The 26327-nt window shown below is 39.6% G+C and overlaps 1 protein-coding gene across 1 annotated transcript in view; it reads left to right on the top strand.

The window, feature by feature from the left end:
* Window positions 1–26327, top strand: part of LOC119793872 (plexin-B2-like) — a 214655-nt gene that overhangs the window by 170865 nt on the left and 17463 nt on the right. The window contains exons 10-19 of the mRNA XM_038301156.1: window positions 7273–7407; window positions 9773–9873; window positions 9995–10121; window positions 19074–19239; window positions 19528–19636; window positions 19718–19829; window positions 19923–20024; window positions 21181–21276; window positions 23755–23842; window positions 23962–24125. Of these exons, the coding sequence (XP_038157084.1) occupies window positions 7273–7407; window positions 9773–9873; window positions 9995–10121; window positions 19074–19239; window positions 19528–19636; window positions 19718–19829; window positions 19923–20024; window positions 21181–21276; window positions 23755–23842; window positions 23962–24125 (1200 nt within the window). The remainder of the gene's footprint in view (window positions 1–7272; window positions 7408–9772; window positions 9874–9994; window positions 10122–19073; window positions 19240–19527; window positions 19637–19717; window positions 19830–19922; window positions 20025–21180; window positions 21277–23754; window positions 23843–23961; window positions 24126–26327) is intronic.

The raw sequence follows: 26327 nt of genomic DNA, 5'->3' as shown, positions 1-26327 counted from the left end.
AACGGAAGGTTTCCAGATGGATATGCGGAGCAAATCCATCTGGCGGAGTCAGGTTACATTCTCCCCGCTTTCCAAGCTAAATCAATGGGAACTACTTGACACATCTGCAATCAACAACAATTATTGAAGATTTCCAGAGGACTTCACCATTGAAATTCACCAGAGCTATAGTGAAACTGACAATGCCCACGTGCATGGCAGCTGGATGCTGGAATACATCGGGTAAAAGTGAAAAAAAGAGTTATTCCACCTTTCTGATTCCTGATCCTCCACGGACGGGTTGGTCGTTGGATCGCCAACTTGAAGAGGGAGGATTTGCCATCGAACTTCTGGCCAGAGAAAAAACCCGTAATATGTAGCCAACATTTGGAAGAAGAATGTTTTCAAGATGACTTGGATAATAGCGCGTTGTGACAAACACCAGATACAGCACTGGGACTTGATCAACAGCCGATACCGCACCGTGACGTCACTAACCAGTAGGTGGCAGTAGTGTTCTTTGACAAACATGGATGCCTCCAGTAAAGCACATTCACATGAAAATTACTCTGAATTAAAAACACTGATCATTTATTGAACAGGATGGAATCATTTCAGATTTAAAGAACTTTCAGAAGTTTGGATTCTTAATCTGACCGGAATTCTCGTTTAAAAGAAAAAAAGGAGGAAAGTTGTCAATTTAAAGAATCACCATTTTATTTTGCTTTAAAATCCTCGAAATGAAGGGAAAAAAACTAAACATTTGCTTGGAGAGGATTATATTATAGCCCTTTATGGGATGTTCATAGTTTTGAACCTTATGATCAATAATTTAGAGCTAAAATTATATTATATGTGCTTTTAGTGTCGTTCTGTTTTGTGAATTCGATGCAATTATTAGCTGGGAAAAAAACAGAAAAGGTTTCTTTACCCTAAATTTACTATCATATCTCTTTTTCAAACAGTATCTGGTCCTTTTTTTTTTTTTTTTTGAAGGCTCAAAGAGGGACTTGCAGTTTGCAGAACTCTGGTTTAGACACTGTATTTATTAGAAATAGGCTCTGCTTTTAACAATGAAAAGAAGGAGTCTAATTATCCCTGCTTATCATGCTGAGGAGCAGCACAGCCCTCATCACCTGAGGCCTCTGTTTCATTAAAGGCTTTTCAGCTGCTGAGAAAACCTTCATTTACTGCAAGGCTGCACCCCAACATGTGAACATGGTCAGTTTTAAACAAAACCAGGAAATTACTAATGAATAGGAGGCTAATCAGATTTCAGCTCATTTAGACTAAGGCTGTCACTAACAACGGATTTGTTTTCTGATTTTCTTAAATTCATTTACCTATAAACACCTATTAGAGCAAGAAGAGGAAGAAAATTGGTTATTTTCCACGCAAAAGTAAGGAAGATTTGACTGAAATAGTACAGATGAGTATGGATTGGATCTATTCTGTGTTTTATTAGAAATGCAGCCTGGATCCAAAAACAGTCTGTGCTGTAAATAACTCTCTGTAGGGTCAGTTTGTGTCCAGAATGCGTAGGGTTAACAGAGATGTCATGCTACGTTCAGATCGCAACTAAAGCAACTAGTTTACATGCAATGTAAACATGGTTGATGCGCATCAAGGCTCAGCAAAAGGTCCCGCAGTGTGTTTTGAGCAGGAGCAGCGTCTCATGAGCTTCTGAGCATCTGAGGCGAGCAATGCGCTGGAGTTGGAAAAAATATACTCTTGTTGCTGGACGTGCCTCATCAACCAATCAGAGAAGCTGATCTGGGAGCTGGCAGGGAGTCAGACGCAGCGCTGCTGATGCAGAGCGCTATGATCACTCCTCTGAAACAGTTTATTAAAGGCACACTATGCAACATTTTTCAGTTAATTAATGTGTTCCATAACGTTTTGGATGATTAAATGAGTCATTTCAGGTTGAACAAAGGTATTCTCGGCCGCCCTGGTGGTCTGTGGGGGAAATACTGCACTTGCAATTGCAGGAGTACCGACCCGCACCCACAGGCTCAGAAGTCTCGTGAGAGTCAGTCTTGCTTTACGGCCGAGAACTGCTACACGCCCCCAGTTAAAAGCATTCTCGTTGCTAGCACAGTGGCGATCCTTGTGCAGTTATGCTACGTTCACGCAGCAAAAGCAGCAAAATCGTGTCTGCTGCTTCATTTTTGCTGCTTGAACCAGTTAGTTCTGACGCTCTGGCTGTGCGGTGCAAAAGTGTGTCTGACGCGCGTTGGGCAGAGCTTCACTATCCTTTCTCTGCCTTGCAGCTATATTTGCTGTGATCATTTGGAATAAAGTAGTTTTAATATGTGTTTAAGTGAGAAAATACACCTGAAAACGTAATCAGTGCCGTCAGTTCATTCAGATTATTATCCTGCCTTCAATATTTTTTCTGTCGGAGCCGCTCAGACCCCCACATACCAGCGGTGCGCCGACAGAAGGAACCCCTTCATCAGCAGCCTCTGGCCAGGTCACGTCCTCGCGGTTCACCGCGGCAGCTGGTAGGTGTTTTTCATCTAAATAATCCAAACTGCATATTCTGCCGGCAGATTTCTGCATTTTAAGTTAATTTAGGCGTCAATAAACTGTTTAAGAGGAGAGAGATCATAGCCTCTGATCATCAGCGCTGTGTCTCTCTCCCTGCTTCAGCTGCTCAGACGCGCTGGGCCTGCTGCTCCTTTGCTGCGCCTTGACGCGCGTCAACTATTGACTTTGCATGTAAACTCGCTGCTTCTGTCGCGCCAGCTGCGGTGTGAACGCAGCATTAGTCATTCGTTGCGTTCGCCTGTCTGCTAAGCTCAAAGCAACCGCGCCTGGCTTGACGGAGAAACCAGGAGAACAGCTGTGCATATTTACGACAGTGCACTTTTACTTTCGCCCTCTGGGGGGAGTCTCGCTGGAAAATCAACACCGGTTGCATAGTGTACCTTTAACGCCTAAATTAACTTCAAATGCCGAAATCTGCCAGCAAAAGATGTTCTGTTTTTTTTATTCTGATGCCTGCAGTTTGAATTACGTACGTGAAAAACGCCTTACTGCGGCCGCAAACAGTAGCGGAAAATCGCAAAGAGGCGAGCGGGCCAGAAGCAGCTGCTGCTTGGGATTGATAGCGCACCGCTGCTATGTGGGGGTCTGAGCGACTCTGACATTAATCGTAATCTTGATAAAGTCGCTGCACAGACTATGATTTCAGGTGGACTTTCTCACTTTAAACATATTAAAACTTTTTACCCTCTGATCACTGCAAATATACCTGGAAAATGATCTAGAAATAAGTAAATATTTCTCAAATTAAGTGTATTTACCCTTAATTTGAGTCGGTAAATAAGATGATTTGCCAATGGGATGAGTATTTTTACTCTTAAAATAAGATATTTAGATAAAATGCACTTGAAATAAGACCTTGGAACGGTGTTTTCTTATTTTAAGTGTAAATTGTCTTGTTCCATTGGCAAAATGTCTCTTTTACCTTTTTACTTCAAGAACAAATGCACTTTTTTTAAGAAAAAATGACTTATCTAGATTTAGATTTTTCCGGTGTAGCAAAGCTGAACACAGGAGCAGCAGAAGCATCAGACTCTTCTGGACACACTTTATTGGACGTGCTTTAGGAGCGTCAAAGATGCTCTTGACGTGCATCTGACCGTAATGTGTCAAAAATAAAGCAAGACACGCGTTTTTGCTGCCTCTGCTGCGTGGGATCATTAGCTTCCCTTTTCCCAATGGAGGGAAACCTCCTAACCAGTGGAGGCTGGTGGAGTTTTACCGGGTGGGGCTGTAACTTCAAAATAGACATATACCAATCAAATGTATACTAAGTTACCAAACCAGTATATTTACATCAATACCAACAACAGAAAGCAACATTTCTGCATGTTCTGCTTTAAATCAGTCCTTGCTGTCTTTATCCATGCTGGGTCAGATCCTGACGTTTGAAAAAAGGAGGCAGGGAAAGCAGAATAAAGCTTTAGCCTCGCTGCATGCAGTTAGCCTAGCCCTGTAGCTAAATAATCCTATCAACCTGTCAATCAGCCGCACTTAATAACAGGCGACTGCGACGTCCGCGCTGTGGAGGGAGGTGGTGTGCAAATAAAGTTGCTTTCAGCTCTGAGTGCAGGAGAGATTTTTTCGCACCAATATCACCAATCCGCCGACGAATGAAAGGGCTTTACTCCACATTAAAGATTAAATATTTATCTGGCACATCTGAAAATATATATTGATATATTTAAAAATATTTTTATTTTATACTTCAATTTTAGTTTTTTCATATCTTAATCAAGGTCTTTTTTAATGTGGATATTTGCAAATAGATTTGCACCTCAGAAGCTCTATGAGAACACAGAGTTAACTGGGTGTCAGAGAATCCAGTCCCAGTTTGACCAAATTTAGATCCTGAAAGTTTGACTGAAATCTGGCAAAAGAGAATAAAAAGAAAACTTTTGGAACTGAAACGTTTTATTGTTTCATGATTTAAAGATCAAACATGTAAGGAAGCCTAACTGGGTCAATGTAGCTTATTAAGTGACTCATTTAGGATTAGAAGGTAAAGAAAAACTGTCTAAAATAATGATGAAAGCAGTCATCAAATTCACTTATAAAGACTCTGCAGCAGACAGACGATTGGTTTACTTTAAAGTATCCAAAATAAAACAAACCTTCCCTAAACATAAAATGATTTTATAGCAATTAAACTACATCAGCGATGTTCCTGCTCTCTTAGGTTTCTGCTTTGCTAATGTTTCCTATTTGTCACTCATAGATTAGTCTCCCTTAAAGCTAATTATTTTATACATATATTTAGATTTTTTTCTTTAGTTTATGTTTTTTGGTTAGAAATGTCTAGAAACGGATGGAAAAACCCAGAACATGAAGTCAGAAGCTTAAAACGAACTCAGGGCTGTTTTATTGCTGCCATCAGCTCAATGACACCTGTAGGTCTGCTGCAGGTACCAGATCTGCTTGGGGAGATTATGATGTCATCATAAGGCAACTCTACTCGGACAAACTGTGTTGCACCAGTTTCTTAAGGATCAAATCTCTTGGAGTCTCAACATATTATTCCCTATGTTTGCTATTATTTTAAATTTAATTGGTGATGTGATTAAGAAGAAAACAATCATTCTAAGTCTTGAAATGAAAGTGCTGCCTTCTAAGGCAGATTGAGCTCTGCCATTTCAAAAGATGACAAAACAAATCTCAGCTAATTTTTATTCTTTTTATTAAGATCTGAGGACAGGAAGGAGAAATGAAACATCTCAAAAACGGCTTTCGTAGAAACTTTTTTTTACTGGTAGAAAACGAACGGTTGCTGTTGACACAAAGTTAAAAGTAGTGTAGCTTAATATGGCTAACTGAGCGAGCTAAAAGAGGCTAACCTGTTAGCTACTGAGCACAGCTAGCCACAGCGCTACCCAGCTCCCCCCCTTCATATCACGGTCGAACAGTAACTTTGTTCACCATAAACAGATTTTTCCAGTTTTTTTATCCATCAAGTAAAACTTCATTGGTCATTAGACATGCTAACGCTACAGATGCTCCCGACTGGGCACACTGACGCTGCATTATGTTATTATCGTTGTCTGGGCGACCATAATGGTTTATATCATGTGACAACGTTCAGCCAATCATGTGGCGTAACGTCACTGGCGTCACAGATCTGGTAGCTACACAGGATAGAACCTCAAATGCTTATGTTTAATGGTGCTTAACTTTAAATTTAAAATAGAGAAAAAACACTTTGATTCTTTAGATCAGTTTAAAAACATTTTGTTTGTTAAAACAAACTCCAGTGGAGCGAACCGAATTCTTAAGCCAAACTTAAGCCGGTGTTCTGCTAGATGAGCATACCCCGTCAGAGTCAGACTACCATACCTAGATTTGTGTTTATCCCTTTACTATTGTATGAAAAGTAGACTTTAAACGACCTCAACGGGTGTGTGTCCCTTAAGCCATGTACAAAAATAACAATTTAAGGTCAGATCGCCATACGCTTAAAAAAAACACTAAAAATTAAGTATTTAAATTGTTTTTTTTTGTACACGATTAAAGGAATACACGTCCGTTGAGGTAGTTTCAAGTGTATTTTTCGTACTTAATTAAAGGGATAAACTAAAGGGATAAACGGGTATTGACTAGTGTTGCACCGATGCCATTTTTTGACCCCGATACCGATACCTGGCTGTTCAGTATTGGCCGATACCATCTGTTTGAAATTGATATGTGTGTTTATATATGAAGAACTGCAGAATTTTTGGATGTAAAATAATTTCCATCATGGCTTCGTCAAGCTGCTGCCTACCTTTGTGAAGCAGGAAAAAGACTAATTCAAAGTTTTTATTGCCTCCCTGGAATGGGTGACAATAGTTGAAGAAACTTTTGGCTCTCTAAATGGTATCAGTGTCCTATTTGTTGGTACTCGCTGATACCGATACCAGTGCTGGATTGGGCCCCGCCCGATGCTGGTATCGGTATCGGTGCACCACTAGTATTGACCATGGGTATGCTGGCCTGACTGTGTATGCTCATCTGACACAACACCGGGACAGATAGAGGAAGAACTCCACTAACTGCAACTGTATGCTTAGCAGAGATGGGAAGTAACAAAGTACAAATACTTCGTTACTGTACTCAAGTAGATTTTTCTGATATTTTTACTTTACTTTACTTTTATTTTTATGGCGACTTTTTACTTCTACTCCTTACATTTCTACACAAATATCTGTACTTTCTACTCCTTACATTTTAAAAAATTGGCTCGTTACTTTAGTTTTGAATCATTTCAATGGAGTTACCGTTATTATTTTTCACGTCATCAATACCAAATTCAATCTAATTGGATGGGAATCTACGTTGCATTTGACGCACCACTACAAGATGAATCGACAGATTCGGCGGTATTCATTGGCGGCAAATCATTGCAGCTTGGTGGCGGTGGCGTTAGCATAGTAGCATGGACGACGAGATGATTGAAAATGAACACAACGGAGATCTAGTCCTATTGGCAGACATCCATTTAAAATGTAGGCAACGGCATGAAAAAAGTGGTTTCTACTTTTACTTTTATACTTTAAGTAAATTTACAAGCCTGTACTTTGTTACTTTTACTTGAGTAAAGAAGTTTAATCAGTACTTCCACTTTTACCAGAGTATTTTTTAACACAAGTATCTGTACTTTTACTCAAGTACGGAAAGTGAGTACTTTTGACATCTCTGACGCTTAGGATGAGAGTTTGTGGAGTTCAGGTGGATGGAAGCAGGATAAGTTTTGGGTTTTTTTCTCTGCAGTTGCTGAAGGTGCATTTGTCGGCTCATCCCGAAATGTACGAGCGGATGTCGAGCGAAGTCACCGGAGGCAAGGTCAACAAGAACCTTCTGTTGGATTCCAGCCTCCAACACCTGTACATCACCTCGGAGAGAAAGGTCAGTCCCTCTCACGCTCCTGCCGGATTGATTATTCATTAAACTGGATCCATGTCTCTCCTCTTCCATCCTCCTAACGCCTCAGCGCCGCCGTACACCACTCAGAAGGTCGAAGCGTCGTCGCCCGCTTGCTCCCGTCTTCCTCTTTCATCCATCAGCCTGCTGACTTAATGAGCCCTTCATTTATTCTCTCTGCCTTATTTGATCATTTATTCATTCTGTCGACAAGCACCAACACATCCGTCTACATTACCGCACACAAGTCGCTCATTGATTTATTCACTCTGTGTTTCTCGGTGGCCCCGCTCGTTTTCCAGCTCTCCTTTTTCTCTCCGTCATCCGTCTTTCTTTGCTTTGTCCTTTCATCTTTCCGTCGCCATCCCTCTCAGCAGCCGCGCTGAGGTGAAATAGATGTTATTGATTTTAGAAATGAATTAATTACAAAGCACTTCAAGAGAGCAATTTGCTTTGATCAAGTCGAGCGACGATGCTCCAGCTTGTTCCATCTGCTCATTTAAATTTATTAGACGGAGATCAGTCTGTCAGAGAGGAGAACCAGTTGGAAGATGTTCAACATTAGGAAAAAAAACTCAAGAGAACGACTTAAAGTTGCAGTAAAGTAAAGAGAAATGTTGGATTGGGAAGGATTTTATAAATGAAACACTGAAACATGTATGAAAAATGAAAGATCGTTAAAAAAATATGCATTTGTATTAAAATGAGGATTTTGAATGATAGACTAACATGAAGTAAAGTTTAATTAGAGACCAGCACTGCCAGGACCCTTCGCTGCAGACCTTCACAGTTTATTACGGACGGTTTAATGGAGGCCTTCAGGGAGAGCGTGTAGCACGTATGTGCTGCCGATGTTCTGTCAGATCAGCATACCTATAAGCAGTGTTGGGAAAGTTCTCTTTCTACGTGAACTAGTTCAAAGTTCAGTTCACACATTTTAAAATGAACTAGTTCAGTTCATAGTTCATAATTCAAAACTTTGAACTAAGTTCACAGTTCCAAAAATGAACTAGTTCATAGTTCTTTTATTTTTCATATATTGCTCAATTACACCATAGCCTACTGTAGAACCACAGACGGCAATTATTTTATCAGTTTTAACTCTGAAACTGTGCGTCAGATTTCATCTTCATATCCAGTTTTGAATCCTTATCCAACCAGGGTTTACATTAGCATTGAGGGGACAGCATTTCAACAGAAGAGCCACTCTAAACAGAAACCATCGATTGTTTAGATCGGCGGCTTTCAAAGTGTGAGGGGAGGCGCGCCTCACACTTTGAAGCAGGGATCAGTGGAAATGTTTCCCACCTTAGAGGATGTTTTGTCCAGAGCGGGGCTGAAGGTGGAGTTTTTACAGCAGGCTGTCTGCGCACATTTGGAGGGGATGCGCGAGCAGTTTGGAGAGTATTTTGGGGAGGAGACAATGGCAAACCAGTGGGTGAGAAACCCATTTTCCTTCCCCGTGACGCTCAAAGATGGACTTTCAGCAGGAGAGGAAGAGGTTCTGGCTGAGCTGAGCTGTGACATGGACTTCAAACAGAGGATGAGTGACGTTTCACTTGCACACTTTTGGCTGTCAGTAGGGACTGAATTTCCACAGCTCTCAATGAAGATCTGATCAAAATGTTGTTGTTAAGATGTGAAAACACTGTTGGCCTCTCAAACATTAAACTCAGAACCTCAGATGTAACGTTTGTTTGAGAAAACAATTGAAAAGTGAGTTTGGGGCTGTTCTTATCATTAGAAAAATGAAAAAAGGGCGTATTTGCCATACAAAGGCCTGATAAAATAATTAAAATGGGAGGAAATACTTTCATTCATTCATTCAGATAGTGTTTTAATAAAAGATGAGATGGGGGGGGTGCAGCAGGCACAGTGCTCCCTGGAGGGGGGCTCACCCTTTCATACTTTGAAAACCCCTGGTTTAGATCACAGTGTTTTCCTCTCTATAAATGGCCTTTAAAATTGACAATAACAGATCTAATCTTATGGCGCTGGAATTCATTTATAGTGAAGAGTGTATGTTTCAGTCTGGAGATGTTCAAAGCTGGTGGTGACCCAGCTGGTGCATCCCAGGCCTGATTCAAACCCTGCGCCTTTTTGCTACAAGGCAACATGCTGCAAACTTTAGCCTCAGTCCAATCAATCTATGCAGAGGAAGCTGAGATTTGAAAAGAAATACACAAAAATGTTGTCTTTAGATTTGTTTTCTTCGTCTGTTTTCTAACTACGTTTTACCAATGATTAATTGGCCGTCTCATTTCATCACTCAAAAGTTTGTCTGGCTTAATATTGGATTTAATGAACAATAATAACACTTTTCAAAATAAAAGCCTTCCTTTGTGTGCAGATCACCAAAGTTCCAGTCCAGAGCTGCCAGCTGAAGAAAGACTGCCACTCCTGTGTGTCCATGAAGGATCCATACTGTGGCTGGTGTGTCTTGGATGGAAAGTAAGGATTTCCTGAAACCTCAGATGTTTTAGTCAAATTGAATTAAGTTTAAAAGATGCTAAAGATGCACAGGACTGACCCTGTCATAACCTTGTAATGAAATGTTTTTTATTGTTGACAGGTGTAGCACTAAGAATGACTGCAGCAGGTCAGACGAGGACAACACATGGCTGTGGTCTCCCAATCAGCAGTGCGTTAGGATCAAAGCCTTTGACCCACCAAACCTCAGCAGCAAGAAGCAAGAGCAGGTATGTGAAAATTCCAGTAAAGGATGAGAACGAACATGAACGCTTCGCTCATTCCGTCTCTGTAGGCTGGAATCCCCTAAAGCAAAGTTAGGCTGGTCCAACCTGAATGTGACGCAGACTCCAACTTTAATTTAAATTCATCTGCCAGATGTTTCTTTTTTTTTCTTTTGTACCAAACAGTTTGCTTGAAATGTTTAAGGCTGATGCATATATCTTTTCTCGGAAATTGTTTTCACGCCCAGGTATTCATAATTCCAGTGAGTTATGAACAAGCAGTGACTCCTCCAGGTAAAAAGTATTGGCTAAGTTTACAAACTGATTTCTGAAAGAAGGTGTTTAATTTAAACCCCTCTTTGAATCGTATTTTTTTTTTAAAGTGAAAGTTATTACTAATTTTTCTCCCTTTAATTACACGCACGGATGCCCATTCAAGTTTCCTATTTAATCTCCAATCCGAAACCTTGAGTCAGTCCCGCATAGAAATCTGTACACATGAAAATCAACATGAACTCCCATCTGGTGTTCCTACCTCTTATGTACAATGTCTGTTCATCTCTCAATTCTAAGATAGTCTAAGATAGAAAAATGATAGTGGTTTAGATTATAATTTTCCCTTGTGGATTTAAATCAGCAAATGTGTTGGCCAGGTAGCTGCCAAAGCTAATTTTAAAAGCTTGATTACATACTTTTAGCCGTATTTAAACATAAGAAACTTTATTTGTTAAGCTTTTACTTTACATGTAGAACTATTAATCATTTTTAATCATACTTCAAATTTGTATTCTTTTATGCCAAGGGTAATGTTGGGATATTATTATTATCTCACTCTTCGAATTTTAGCTTATAAATGCATCTTATGGGTTGATTTTAGCATAAAGTTAACATTATGACATTGGGCTCCATGCTTCAGTTGGAATTTTCCAAGATCAATTGTGAATTATTGGTCAAGCTGATAAATATTTTAGTTTTTATTTTATTTTTCAAATATGATTAGGTGCCTAGTTGCTAACCTGTTGTAAAGAGCTATATTTTATTGTTAGTTTGTTTTTTGGACATGTTTATATTTTAGACGTTTTGATATGGCGAGTCAACCAGATTCCTAAGATTAAATCCAGTGATATTTCCACCTTAGAGATAATAAACCATTAAATGTTATTAAGATGAAATGTAGACGCTGGGAGAGTTACAATTTAATTTATTATTACACATATATTCATATTTAAACAGTAAAAATCAATGGTAATAGGAGGAATGTGTCTCCTCACTTTTTTGAGCATTTCCAAAGACTATAACAAAAATAAAGCTGTATTAATGTAGTTTATTAAAGCAGGGACTAATTCAATCATGCATCATTCTTATCCATCCTCTGATTTATGCTTTTTCTTTCCAAGATTCTTCATCTCTTCTTCTCCTATTTGCTTTACACTTCTGAAACCTGATTCCTCTTTTCATCTTATTTATCTCCTTTTTTCCAATTAACAATTAAAATACAGTTTTTATTTCAGATATGCTTCAAACTTTTATTTTTAGATAAGAACCTGGAGTCATCCTAATAAAATCTTCTTATGAACCTTATTATTTTTTAATATCTAAGTGTCCTCAGCTAACTAAATGCACAAAAACACTATTGTTATTATTACTCTTGTTATTGTTTAAATGCTCCTTTTAAACCAGGGATTTTCCCTCCTCATATTTCTGTTCAGTGGGTTTTTGTTTCTTTCACAGCTCTTGTCACTGAATCCCTTTTTTTTTATCAGTAACTGTCATGTGTCCAAACAGATTAGACAAACACGTTTAATCCTGGGAATCATTTTTCACAAATCTCTTTCAAAAAACAGCCAACTAACTCCTAACCTGCTCTGAAAATACAAACTAAAAGTTGCAATTCAATTTAAAACCACCTGCTTAGATGAACTCTTGTTGACACTGTAGGCGCCTCTTTTTTTTAGGTTTTCTCACCCTCTCTCTCTCTCTCTCTTCCCCTCTAGTCTTTCCTTTTGTTGTTCTTTCTTAATAAAAGTTTGGCTCATTTTCTCTTCTGACTTCATCTTGAATGAAACAAAACTCTTTTTTTTTTATTGTTACTGTTAACAACTCAACCAACCTAGCATGACAACAAGGATCAGCCCAAGGAAAAGAAAACCAATCAGTTCACACATAGCAAAGCAGAGGACGGCTCCCCATCAGTGGCGACTCAGGCTCTGCTCTTTTATTTATTGCTTTTTCACAAGCAGCGCTCGGCTCTAATGACTGTAATTTTAATAAAGGCACAAACCAGGGGCGTCTCTTGGTTTAAGAGACAAGGGTGGCTCAGCCCCTAGAAGATATTGCGCGAATAGCGCGCGCGAAATTTTTTCAGTGCACCTGCTAAGGCGTTGTCTAAGACAAGGGTGTAACTTTGTGTTGACAGTTGGTGGGGACGGCTCATAAGGAAAGGGAGCTACCTGCGCGACGCCTTTTTTTTTTGTTGGAAAGGATAAAGCCAAAAAAATGCGAATAACATTAATCAATTTAATTCTTACAGTTGAAAACATAACTGTTACAATATTCACTTATATATTTTGTGCAAAAAATATCACATAAATCTAAACAGACAGTACAAATCAAAGAAATCAAATAAATATATCAATTTTGTAGAACATTTATTGACAGTCAATTTTGGGTCACTTTTTAAAATTAATTTACTTTTAAACCAGGACTCGGACAAGATCTTATGGGACCTTAAGCAGAATATGATTAAGCAACTCCGTCTTTCTGTCAAGAACATCCACCAGCAGGGTATCCAGGGGGGGATTTACCATTAGGCAATACTAGGCAGTTGCCTAGGGCCCCAAGTTCCTGGGGGCCCCATAAAACTCTGTTTCCATGTATGGTTAATACAACTAATCCTTATTTGTGCACATTAATTATGTTTTTGATAAAAATCCTTTGGCTAAAATGCCATCAGAACGCTGATAAATAGAGAGGAAAAAGGGACAAGAAGAGAGGGACAAAACCTAGAACAAATAATGGATGTCTATTCTATTAACATTTCTCTATCTGTAGAATGGAGCTGTTTTATGGGTTTTCTTCTCAGGGGGCCCCCTGCCTGTCTTTGCCTAGGGCCCCAAATTTCCTAAATCCGCCCCTGAGGGTATCAACACTGATTTGATAGAATCTGGGAGAGCGGACTATGTTCAACCATCCATTTTCTTTAACCTTATCCCTCAGTGGGATCAGGTGGTGCTGGTGCATATCTCTAGCCACGTTCTGGGTGAGAGGTGGGATCACCCTGGACAGGTCACCAGTCTGTCGCAGTATGTTCAACCAGCTTAAAAGTAATCGGTAATCAGATTTATTATTTGCACTTTTACTAAGTGAACTTTCTAACTCCCTTAAATCTGAAATTCCAATGCCAAAATTGTTTAAATCTTTTATCTTTGGACCCCCTGCAAAGATAAAAGAAATTATTTGCGTGTGTTTTAGTATAATTCTGATATATTGGCGCTGTTGTCTGTTTCTATGGCAACGATACTGAATGTAGTGTAGCTTAGAGACCTGCATGGGTCGAGTTTTACCAACCCGCACCCGCCCGAACCCGTTAGGATGACTACCGAACCCGACCCGTCACCCGCGGATATCTTCAATTCAAATCCGAACCCGACCCGTTGATATTTAACCCGCAACCCGACCCGTTAACCCATCATAGGCTATTGGACGCTGCGCTGCACCCAGTGCCTGATTAATATAACATTTCTGATGTCCATAACAACACACATAGGAAGGTTAAGGAAGTTACGCCTATGATTGTTCAGATTAACTTGTCTTCTTTATGGCTTTTATTCGGTGCTTTACTGCATTTGTTTTGGGAAAATATGAGGAAAAAATAAATTCAGAAAAAAAAAATTTTTTTTTTAAATTGCAAAATAATTATAGGGTGGCTAATGCCAAAGAAAGGATGACTGAAGCCACCCTTAAATAGGTCTAACGACGCTTATGGCACAAACAGCTACTGCAGCAGCTGTGATGAGCAGCATGCTCTCTCACACCGTTTACACAGCTACTGTAAAACTGACATATCCTGCCCCTGGAAATCAGAGACATCTGAACACCTGATCATGTGGTATTCTTCATTCTTTATATTGGAAATAGAAATTTGGTTTTGATTTCAAATAAGTTTCAGTCTAAAGCGGCACTAAGTATTTTAGGAGTGAAGTTTTTATAGCACCATGCCTAAAATCGATCAATCTAAACTAACAATAGTAACACTAACAGAGGTTCAATTCAGTTTATTTCTATAGAATCAATTCACAACACGTCACCTCAAGGCACTTTATAGAGATAATTCAACCAGATCATACATTCAGATTGATTCAAAGTTTTCTATCTAAGGAAAACCGGTTGATTGCATCGACTCATTGACTCTTCAGCAATCCCTCACTCTAAGCATGCTTGTAGCGACAGTGGAGAGGAAAAACTCCAAACAGCCAAACAGGAACAGACCAGATGAAGCTACTATGAGAAAAAGCAGAGAGAGCAGAACGTTAGAGATTGAACTAACAGATTCTGCAGAGTGGGAGAATAGAGATAGAATGAAGCAGAATGATGAAAAAGGGGTCCCTATGTCCTCCAGCAGTCTAAGCCTATAGCAGCAGAACTATAGAGATAGCTCAGGATAACCTGAGCCACTCTAACTAGAAGCTTTATCAAAAAGGAAAGTTTTAAGCCTAGCCTTAAAAGTAGACAGGGTGTCTGCCTCACGGACTAAAACTGGTAGTTGGTTCCACAGGAGAGGAGCCTGAGAACTAAAAGATCTGCTTAGCTCTCTAATATCAGACGGAGTTTGGCCATTTAAGGCTTTATATGTGAGAAGGAGGATTTTAAAATCCTATTCTGGATTTAACACATGACACATATATGGTCCTAACAGGTGCAATGAGAACATATCAAGGCCTGAATCTGGTTTGTATTCTTGTTTTTGCTTGAGGTCTCACCAACATGTAAACACTAATTTGCTCTCGGTAAGCCCTGCCTTGATTTGATGTTTTCTCCTCTTTCCATGGTTAAAGGCTGTATTTGCTTTTATTTGCTGGCTCTGTCAGGTCATACGCCTCCATTAATCCCAGCGTGTTTGTGGCCAGCTGTGTGCAGAGCAGTGAGGTACATGTGGCAGAGCGGGATCAGAGCTGTCACTGGGTTTGGTGGCGCAAGGGTCGTTTTTGTTTGGCCAGAGATGGCGTGTGGGGATGATAGACCTCTCAATCATCTCATTAAAACTTAGTTTATCATCACAGGGACTAAGGGTATAAAAGTTTAAATGCTGTAGTAAACGACCTTTCTCCTTAAAAATATGGCACAGTAATATGCTATGCTGTCCTCTCATATCTGAAGATTAAGAGCCATTGAGGAGAATAGGTTATTAAGTCGATAAATTTCAATATAAATGCTGGAGCTCATGTTTTTACTAACTAAAGTCCTGCAGAGGATATATCATTCTGTCTGAGCCTGAATTAATGAGACATTGATCCAGGAAGGACGCAGTGTCCTTCAACATGTCGGACCAACGGGCTTTACTTCATACAGCTGCTTGGTCACTTTGCAGGGCTTCTGTATTCATTAGACAGCTGATAAAGTACCGTATATGTCATGTTTTATTGAAGGAAAGATACATTATTATTTTGATTAGTTATAAAAATACAAATTTATAAGCTTCTCAATTTAATCAGAGGACATGAATACTTGCTTGATGCAGATTGCTGCATTTACTGAAGCTCTCACAGTGGTCCTCATCAGATGTGTGATAATGTAATCAGGCCAGAGAATAAAAAAACAGAAGCAAACAGAAGTTCATGTTTGAGCTGTTTTAAATGCAACAGAGACTGTAATGTCATCTGCTTTTATGAGCAATTCTCTGAGGGCAGTTTTCTACGGAAGAGGGTTAGGGCCACTGGAAAAAAGTTAACTGATTTTTAAATTTTATTTCAGTTTAATATGGGAAAAAAAAGTCAGAATTCTGAAATTAAAGTCAGAATTCTGAGATCAAAGTCGGAATTCTGAGATCAAAGTCGGAATTCTGAGATCAAAGTCGGAATTCTGAGATCAAAGTCAGAATTCTGAGAAAAAAGTCAGAATTCTGACTTTTTTTCCCATGTTAAACTAAAATAAAATGTAAAAATCAGTTAACTTTTTTTTTTTTTTTTTTTTTTCCAGTGGCCCTTCCGTATCCGTAAATTTTCTGAAATGTTTGAGACGATGAAAGGGAAAGATATTTAGTTTTGTTATAATTAAACAATTTTTTAATGCCATCAAATCCATGTTAATGAAAAAATGAAGCGACCTCGAAGCGAGGATGAGCTTTCTAAAAATACATCGCCGCTAATCACTGATCAGTATGGAAAGAATGAATGCTTTCTTTACAAGAAAAATCTTTGTCAGACTAAAAGAAGAATTCAGGATTTGGTTAAGATTATTTTGCAAATCAGTTAATTTGTTGATTATTTTATGGATTAATATTCGAATAGCCAAAGCTTCCTTAAAAGAATAATTTTTTTTTTATGAAATTAAACCAGGTGAAACTAAAACTTTTCCACCTCAGGAGCTCTGGATAGAGCACACTGACAAATGGAAAACATTGTTTTTCTTATCTTAATGCAAAATGTGTATATTTTGATGATAATTTGGATGAAATGAAAGTAATGTATGATGATGGTGCCCCATCACATGACCTTTTAAATCGTTTTACAAGGTCATGTGACAGGGCACCATCAGAAGTCTCCCGTGGTGTGCAACCTCTCGACAGCCAACAGCACGCAAAGTGGGTCCTGCAGGTTTCAGAGGTTTCCCTGCTTTAGCACAGCTGATTCTGATGACTGCAGTTCAGCAAAAGCCTGTTTATCAACTATCAATGTAAATCAGCTGTTCTGGAGCAGAGAAACCTCTAAAACCTGCAGGACAGCCGACTTTGGGGACGCCTGATTTCAGATTGACTCATTTCAAACACCTGTAAATCAGAAACTACTCAGAGCTGTAATTTGTTACTTAAGCTATAGAGATATAAATAATTGCACATGCAAAATTTCAGCTTGATCAAACAACGGGAAGTGGGTAAAGGGCATTAGTTATTAAAACGCCCCTCGAATCCACCAGGTTGGTTAATCAGCAGGATGCCTAAGTGGATCCGGTTCTGGAAAAATGTTGGTATTAAAGGAGTTTCAGGTTCATCTTTGTTTAATTATGAAGCATTTAAAGAGTGTCAATAATTCCTATTTAAACAGATGAGGATGTTTTATTCAATCTAAACCTTTTTATTCATCCTAAGCAGGGGGACACATTTCCTGCTCTGTCAAACTTCAGGATTGAAATCAAACTCCTGATGGTCTGAGATCATCAAAGCTTCCTATAAATGAGCTCACTTAAATGGTGCAAACAAGCCTCTGGAAGCAGAGCTGCAGAAAGAGAGCTAGGGAGGTTGAAATTCAACTGCAACACTGATTGAATATGTGTGAAAATATTATTATAAATATATATTGTTTTGCTTTGACTTGTTCCTTTGGATGCATTTTTTTTCTTGTTAACTGCATTAATAATCCAAACATGAGTGTGGTGTCTTCAGCCCAGGTGAAGAACTTTGCTGCATCTTAATGAGGAACCTGTTAGAAAGTATCGCCTCTGTTTCAGAAGCAAGTTTTAATCTGATAAGAGAAGCGGATCTAAAAAAGTTTCCTTTATGCAGATTCTTATCTGGAGTTAGAAATGAAGAAAGTCTCAGGTGACGCGGTTCTGTAGCTTCTAAAGTTCAGGGAGGATCAAGAAGTTTGAAATGAAAACTTCAGCAGCTAAATTAAAAGAGTTGAGGTCAGCAAAGACTAATGAGGAGCTCATGTTTGAGCGGCGCAGATGAATGGTAATTATTACTGAACTTCTCTCTCTCTCACGGCTGCTTTCATGTCTGCTCACACACTCAGGCAAAGGCACATTTTATCAAGCTCAAACAAATGCTCCTTCCTTTGGATTATCATCAGAAATATAATCTTTAACATTCATTACATCACAGTTTTTGCTTTTATTAGAAAATCTCCGATCTTTCAATTCAATTTATTTCTATAGCGCCAAATTCACATCATGTCATCTCAGGTCACTTTCCAGTTCACCAGATCATCCAGTCAGATTGATTCAAAGTTTTCTATCTAAGCATGCTTGTAGCGACAGTGGAGAGGAAAAACTCCCTTTGAACAGGAAGAAACCTCCAGCAGAACCAGGCTCAGTGTGAGCGGCCATCTGCTGAGGCCCACTGGGGTTCAAGGAGACAGAAGCAGACATAGAAAAAGAAGCATAGATACAAAAGGCAACTGTCAACCAGCTCCACAGGCGGCCCCGTCCAGGAAACACACAGCCAGGCAGACGAGCTCCGAGCCAGCTCCCATGTCAGAGGATGAAGAGAGCACATCCAGTTAGTCACAGTCAGAGAAACAGGACTACACTGGAAAACAGGCCAAGCTCCAACATCTAGAAACAAAGGTGTTGATGGCAGCAGCACAGCTGATATTTCTCTCCAGGATGGAGTCACAGCCAAACAGGAACAGACCAGATGAAGCTACTATGAGAAAAAGCAGAGAGAGCAGAACGTTAGAGATTGAACTAACAGATTCTGCAGAGTGGGAGAATAGAGATAGAATGAAGCAGAATGATGAAATGGGGGTCCCTATGTCCTCCAGCAGTCTAAGCCTATAGCAGCAGAACTATAGAGATAGCTCAGGATAACCTGAGCCACTCTAACTAGAAGCTTTATCAAAAAGGAAAGTTTTAAGCCTGGCCTTAAAAGTAGACAGGGTGTCTGCCTCACGGACTAAAACTGGTAGTTGGTTCCACAGGAGAGGAGCCTGAGAACTAAAAGATCTAACTAGTTCTCTGATATCAGTTTAGTTTCATCTTTGCAGACACTGAACGCTGCCCTCTGCCCTCGTCTCTCTGCAGGTCCGGATCACCATCCCATCCCTCCCCAGACTGCAGGAACTGGACCAGCTTGAGTGTGTTTTCGGTTCGTTCCAGACAGACGCTGTAGTGGATTCGGCAAACCAGTCGTTGGTGGCGTGCTCGCTACCCAACCGTGAGAGCATCCCCCCCACGCCTGAGCAGCAGGGTACGTCAGTGTGGGTCTGGGTTCACTCGCTGCCTGTTCTCCGGGCGTTGCCTTTTATCCCCATTGATACCAGGCATTCTGGGAACTGTAGGCATCAGCAGCTCATGAGGTTCAAAATGAACTTTTTCTGCTTGTTTTTTTTTTTTTTTTTTTGTAGATTCAGACAAAGATAAAGGATAATATGATGTTCCATTTATCAAGAGGAATCAGACTGGTCCCTTATAGAGAAGCATTAGTCTGCTCATCCATCATGGTGACCATAATGATCCTCACTCCGTTTGTTTGCAGACTTTGTCTCCGTTCCAGTAAAGATTCTGGTAAACAACATCGAGGTGACGTCTGGGGAATATCACTTCTACAACTGCGCCGCTACCATCTGGAAGAACCCGAACACACCGTGAGCCGGATCTCTGTCAGACTCAAAATGCAGGACGGAGCAGGATGTACGGCCGGTGTTAAACAGGCTGCTGTGTTTCAGGTGTATCTCCTGTGTGACCAGTCAGTGGAAGTGTCAGTGGAGCCCTCAGGATCACAGCTGCACTGATGAGGATGAAAATATGAATGATAATCGTATAGTGAAACCTCAACAGGTGCTTTTTTTTTCTTTTAGTAGAAACTATAATCCAAAGATGTCGTTGTGCGTCTTAATTCCTGACCTCTTATTTCTTCCTCCTCTCATGAAGCGGGAAAATTGTCCTCAGTTCGGGTTTCCTGAGCCGCTGCTGATCCCTGTCGGCCATGAGATGCCCATCAGCTTCCAGGGAAGGAACTTGGAAAACTACGAGGTGACTGCAGATTCCTTTCAGCACCTTTCAGCACCTTTCAGCTCTTTATCAGAGCGTCTGGAAAACCGGTACAGGACTGGACGGGTTTAAATCCTACCTGAAGGACCGGGACCTCTAGGAGACCAGAAAAATCAGATGTGGGGTTCCTCAAGGCTCCATTCTGGGGCCCCTTTTATTCAACATCTACATGCTCCCCTTAGCTCAGATTATAACAAACAACCAGATCAGTTAGCATAACCATGCAGACGTCACACAGCTTTACATCCCAATGTCAGCAGGTGACTATGAACCCATCAGAGCGTTGGTTAGATCCTTAGAACAGATCAATATGTGGATGAACCATCATTTTCTCCAACCGATTAAAATCAAACTGAGGTAATAATCTTCAGGCTAAAGGAGCAGAGATCCAGTGTTAGCTCCCTTCAGAGGCTCATAAAGGCAGTTACTAAGTCAATCTTTGATCAGCAGAAGAACATCTCCAGGATTAAAGGACTGATGTCCAGCAGGATCTAGAAAAGCTCCTTCATGCATTTATCTTTAGTAGAATCCATCACTGCAGCAGTGTCTTCATAGCTTTGTCTAAATAGTCCATCAGACGGCTGCAGCTGATCCAGAACGCTGCTGCTCGTGTCCTCCTAGAGCTAAGAAAGTAGAGCACAGCAGCCCAGTTCTGCAGTCCTTCCTCTGGCTCCCTGTAGCTCAGAGAATAGACTTTAAATTCCTTCTGTTAGTCTAGAAATCACTGAATAGATCAGCGACTCAATCCATAACTCTGGAACAAACTCCCAGTAGCTGGAAAAGAGCTGAAAGCCTTAGTTCTTAAAAGTCCTTACCTGGCATCATTAGTTTAAGGTTAGGTTTTTATCTTTACTTGCTTTTTTTTCCCTCTTAGTTCATGAAAAGCACATTGAATTAGCTTTGCACTAAATTGCTTTACAAAGAAACCTTTCCTTTCAGAACTAAATAACCAATAAGATATCTAATAAAACTGTATGTTTTAAAATCTTTTTCCTTTTCTGTATATGAAAAATAGACGAGCTTCAGCCATTTAGTAACCCTTTATTTATTTCCCAGAAATGAGAAGAAATGTTGCGCCATCATCAGCTGGTTTTTTTTTTTGCTTCCATTGGTCTAAACTTTTCCTCTTTGTCTGCAGGGAATGAGCTTCTCCATCGGCACAGAGCTGATGAAGAATACTGAGCAGGAGGTCACGCGGGAAGAAGGCTCAAAATTCAAATTCAACGGTTATCAGGTGAGCACGGGGACGAGGGTTCGACCCACGGCTTGAATAAAGGAGAACCTTTCTGGTTCAAATCGTTTCCAGGCTCAAGAAGCAGTTTTCTTAAAGTGTTCCAATGAGTCCAAAGGGCAGAAGTGAAAGTGTTTGGAAGAGTTAGAACACGGTAATCAGTGTTGTGGGCAAACAGAACCACTCTGATTATTTAATTGAAACATCAGCAGCAGCGCTCGGGTCTCCATTGCTCCTCTGATGATGTTTGGAGCCCCTAAAATCAGCCAGCGACTGATTACTGATGGGCTGTTGATTTCAAAGTTACTCAACATGATTGCAACATTTATTTAGTTATTTTAAAACTCTCATTACCATGATTGATCATTTTTTTAAAACTCTTAAATGCAATTCAGGGGTGGGTGAGAGCGCCCCCTGTTGGGTTTGTTTGGTTTTTGCATGAAGCAGTTAAAGGCTGCAGGTCATCTAATATTTTCTCATCTATTTCCTCCATTTTTACTCTTTATCCATTTTTTTTGTCCTCCAGAAGAAAACATCCTCTGATTTATGACCACAATTGTGGCCGTTTGGTTTGACCTTCTCAGCGATGTAATTTACCATCTCGCTGCAAACAGGAGGAGGACAGTGTTTTGTTTGTGTGTTCGGTCGAGTTTAAAAACCTGAGAACGTATACAGACTCTGAACAAGGTCTCCCTTTCTGTTCGAAAGGCTCACAGTATCCAAGAAACTATCGTTTCATATTTTATTTGACCCCTTAGAGGTAAATTTATCCAACCTCACAGTTACTTTGTTGTTATTTCTCTATTAAAAGGTCCATCCAACTTTTTTTTCTTTTTTTAGAAAGAGTAAAAATTCAATGGTAAGAAATGGTTCTAATCCAGATTAAAGGTTTAAGGCTTTATTTAAAAAGATAGAAATCTCCAGCAGCAAGTGGATCAGGAACAAAGAAGAAGATTAGATTAGATTAGATTAGATTAGATTAGATTAGATTAGATTAGATTAGATGAGCTTTATTGATCTCATAGCGGAGAAATTCACTGGTCACATATCGGCATAGTTATAAAAGAAGAAGGTGCAAACAAGGAGGAAAAAGGTGCATTAAGAATAAACAATATATATACAGTATATTAAGATAAATTAGGATTAAGGTGCAAGTGTGCATGTATCACACACAATAAAAACAAAATAAAAATTAGAAATAAGAAATACCTGGGAGTAACACAGAGATTTGAGGTGTCATATGTACAGTCCGGATGGCTTATAAACAGGTGGATTTAAGAGTTGTTGATGTGCACTGTTGAGCATGGAGGAGGATCCATGGTGCTGTTGGCCTGACCTTAGTTTAGAGCTCAGGATGCCGTGAGTTCTTTAAAATACCAGGACTATTTTAAATAGAAATATTCTGCGCTTCTCTCAAGAAACTGAAAGTTGGTCACCAGTGGGACCAGTGTCCAACATCTCAGACCTAAACCTGCAGAAGCCCTGGAGGAAAGAGTCCTTCAGAAAGGACCCAGGCCTCTGAGATGGTCAGCCATTGTTGCATGTGCCTCCAACCTGGGAAGAATAGCAGCAGAGTGGTAAAAATACCCACAATGCACATGCTTTTATATTAAAAAAACAATATTTATGAAGACGTTGACCTTAAAATGTTAACTCAGATCAAAGATGGAAGATTATCTGCTGCTATAAAAAAATTATTCTACTTTAAAACTGATCAAACATTGAAACTTTCTGCTGGATATGAGCTGTTTGCTTCAGGAAAAGCTGAGAGCTTCTTATGCAAACTGGTACTTTAGTGATGAATACTAATGTTATTTCCTTAAAATCATTAGCTTCTTTTAAAAGAAATTAAAAAAGAGCAGAACTACAGAAATATAATTAAAGACGGCTAAAAGCTTTAAGCAAGAAAAGGAAGAAATATGGTTAAAAGATTTTCTTTTTTAAACGATAATTATTGAGTAAATCCTTGTTTTAAGAGGAAAATTAAACTCATTTAATATCGAATGTCCAACTCTGACTAATAGGACTAGACAGGATTGTAGCCTGAAGATGTAATAAGAGAAAAAATAAGTAATGAGTCAAAGTTGGATTTGATCAGATTAACAGTGTTTCTCCTGTCATGTTTTATTGCTTCCTTATCGGCCTGCAGAGGGAATTTATGCTCTGCTTGATCTTAGATTCCTAAATGTTTCACTGTGAGTTAACGGTTATTAATCAGGTAAAAATATTGAATAATAACTTTATTTCCATTTATTGGTTAAGCTCCTTGTTGCGTCCAATCATGGACACCCGTCAAACAGTCCTGATTTTAACTGCTGGCAGCGTTTTGGGCAAAAAGAAAAATATGTTTGGGATAAAAATAAATCCAGCAGCAAGAAACACCTGATAAATGTGTGATGTAGCGCAGATAGTCCCGCCTATAGGAGCTCTGTTTGTCCCGAGGAGACATGGAAACCTGACTGTGTGTGTTTCTGTGTGCAGTTTGCTTACGACAAGCAGCAGGAGGTGAACGTATCGTTCCACATCAAAGACCGAGTCACTGAGAGGAAGATTGACAGCACGCTGACAGGTTGGTGTGTCAAACACTCACAGAAAAGGGGGAATAAAGCAGTTATTGTCTTATTGCCTGTTTAGTTCCAGTACTAATCCAGCTGCATCACCTCTGCGCCTCTTTTCCTCCTCCATCAGTCACGCTGTACAACTGCTCGGTGGGGAGAGGGGACTGCAGTCTGTGTAAACACGCCGACGCCGAGTACGGCTGTGTTTGGTGCAAAGACACCAAAACCTGTGTTTATAAGGACATCTGCAATTTACCAGAGCTGGGCCATTGCCCCAACCCGGAAATAACTGATGTGAGTCATTAAACTGACATGTTTCCTCCTGTAATTCATCAGCTTTAAAAGCTGCAGTTTAACATCAGAACTTTAAGGTTATTCTTTATTTACTTATTTACTTTCCTGTGACTTGCTGTTTGCTTTTCTTTAAACTTTGAAGTTACTTTCAAAGGTTCTATCCTAAAACTTTCTTGTTACAATAACTTTCCAAAATTGAATTTACTTTCTCGTTACTTTCTTTGATTTAAAGCAGTACTTTTCTGGCCTTTTGGTACCATTGGAAGTGGAAGTGGTTCTCTAGCACTGCGGCTTTGCAGCTAATGGCAGCAGCTCTGATGCGCAGCGAGGCATTTCTGTAGCCTCCTAGATGCGCCCCCCCCTCTTTCTATAAAATTGTTCAGACAAGACAGTTGATGAGGAGCAAATTGGATCCAGGCGAGTTTAGAAGGAAAAGACTGTTTTACTTTGGTTAAAAGGCCTTTTCTGGACTTTAACTTATTAAATAAATTATTAACCATCATAAAAAAATTCCGATCAATAAATAAATAAATTACAAAAAAAACCCTCAAAAATAAAATATTTGAGCTTGCTTAACCATAATAGATCCAACGAAACAGGAGGATTTACTGCAATGCCGCGTTAATGCTGCGGATCGTCCATGAGGCGTCCACGCACTGCTACCTCAGTTGATCATAGACGCTCGAGTCAATCGTAGTGGTTCCACCCGGCGTTGAATGAAGCGTACCAGTAGCGTGGTCCACTGAACGTTCCCCTACAATCCACGGCTCATCAGTCTAAAGCACAGTAGATCATTCAAACCGGAAGTCAGTTTCTAAAAAGCAAAGCGGATCCGGTGGAGTTTCCAAATTAAACGCTACATGTGCACATCAAAACATTTCCTGCGGCCTCAGCACAGGTTAAACCTCATTTCATGGACCAAGAAATGTTCATTTTTAGGAGTGAAAAAACACAATTTTACTTTACACGACTCCTTTGCTTTATAAATATAACATCAGGAAGAAAAAGGTATTACTAAAAGTTAAGGCGACCAGATAAAGAGCAGGCATGGGAGATTGTGATGGCCATATAATGACTTTATTGTTCTATTTAAAGCCTAAATGTATAAACTACTAATGAGCGATGATGAAATCCTCGTGTGATCCGAGTCCAGGTTACAGGTAACCCTCTGAAATGTTACTTTCAAGGTCAGTCTCTGTCAAAATGTTTGTAAGTTACAAGGAAGTCTGGGAGAATTTCAAGAAAACTCACCATTAAGCTTTTTTAAATCTACAAAGTAATATTAAACCTTAGGGATTAACTGTAAATTTACCTGATCCATCATATAAGTGCTCAGAAAGTTCTAGAAGGTAACTCCTAGGTCCCTGGAAGGTAGGATATCAAGGATTGTTTGGCATGTTTAATCAGGGTTTACGCGGTTCATTAATAGTCATTAAATTAAAAAATTTTTTAATTAAGGCCTTAATTGGCATTAAAATTCACTAAATGTGATTATCGTTGTATTTAAAGTGCTTTATTTAAAAAGAAATACAGTTATAAAAGCAATTTCATCAGATATAAGTGGTTTTGCATGTTTGTGCGGAACTGCTACCGGTTGATCTTAAGGCCGTATGCTCAGAAAAGAAGCTTGAGGCGGAGAAAAAGCTAGAGAATGGAAAAAATGCAAATTTCAACAAAAGTTTCTGGAAAAAACTTTGCTTTTTGTTCGGGTTAAATGTAATCCATCAATCCTAGGATCTTATAAACAGAGAACACCGACGTAAGATACTGCCTGCTCCTAACTGCTCCACATAATCACAACTGATAAACAAACTATTCCTTTAGATATAATCTGTCAAACATGAGCGTCATCGGCCCTCATTTTAATCATCAGTATAGTCTAAAATCCTGGGATTATATCTTAGATATTAGATTACAGAGTTTTTCTTTAACTCATTTCAAACTAATCTGGGTTGTAGATCTGACATGGTGTCAGCCGCAAGAGATTTCTCCAAATGGCGCCTATTAATACAGCCGGTGATGCGGTTTGTTTTTCTTAGTCCTCTGTGGATATAAATAGCAACATTTCATCAGAAATGTACCGCATGGAGAAAAGAGAGCAAATATAAGCGTTTCTGGGGAATCCTATAACCAGAGAAAAACCAGGAGCTCCAGTAATGAGGTGGAGTTACAGGGAAATAACAAATATGCATGACTAAAGGC

The sequence above is a fragment of the Cyprinodon tularosa genome, unplaced genomic scaffold (genome assembly GCF_016077235.1).
Source record: "Cyprinodon tularosa strain WSP-4 unplaced genomic scaffold, ASM1607723v1 ctg462, whole genome shotgun sequence".
NCBI lineage: Eukaryota > Metazoa > Chordata > Actinopteri > Cyprinodontiformes > Cyprinodontidae > Cyprinodon > Cyprinodon tularosa.
This window is presented reverse-complemented; position numbering and strand designations above follow the sequence as displayed.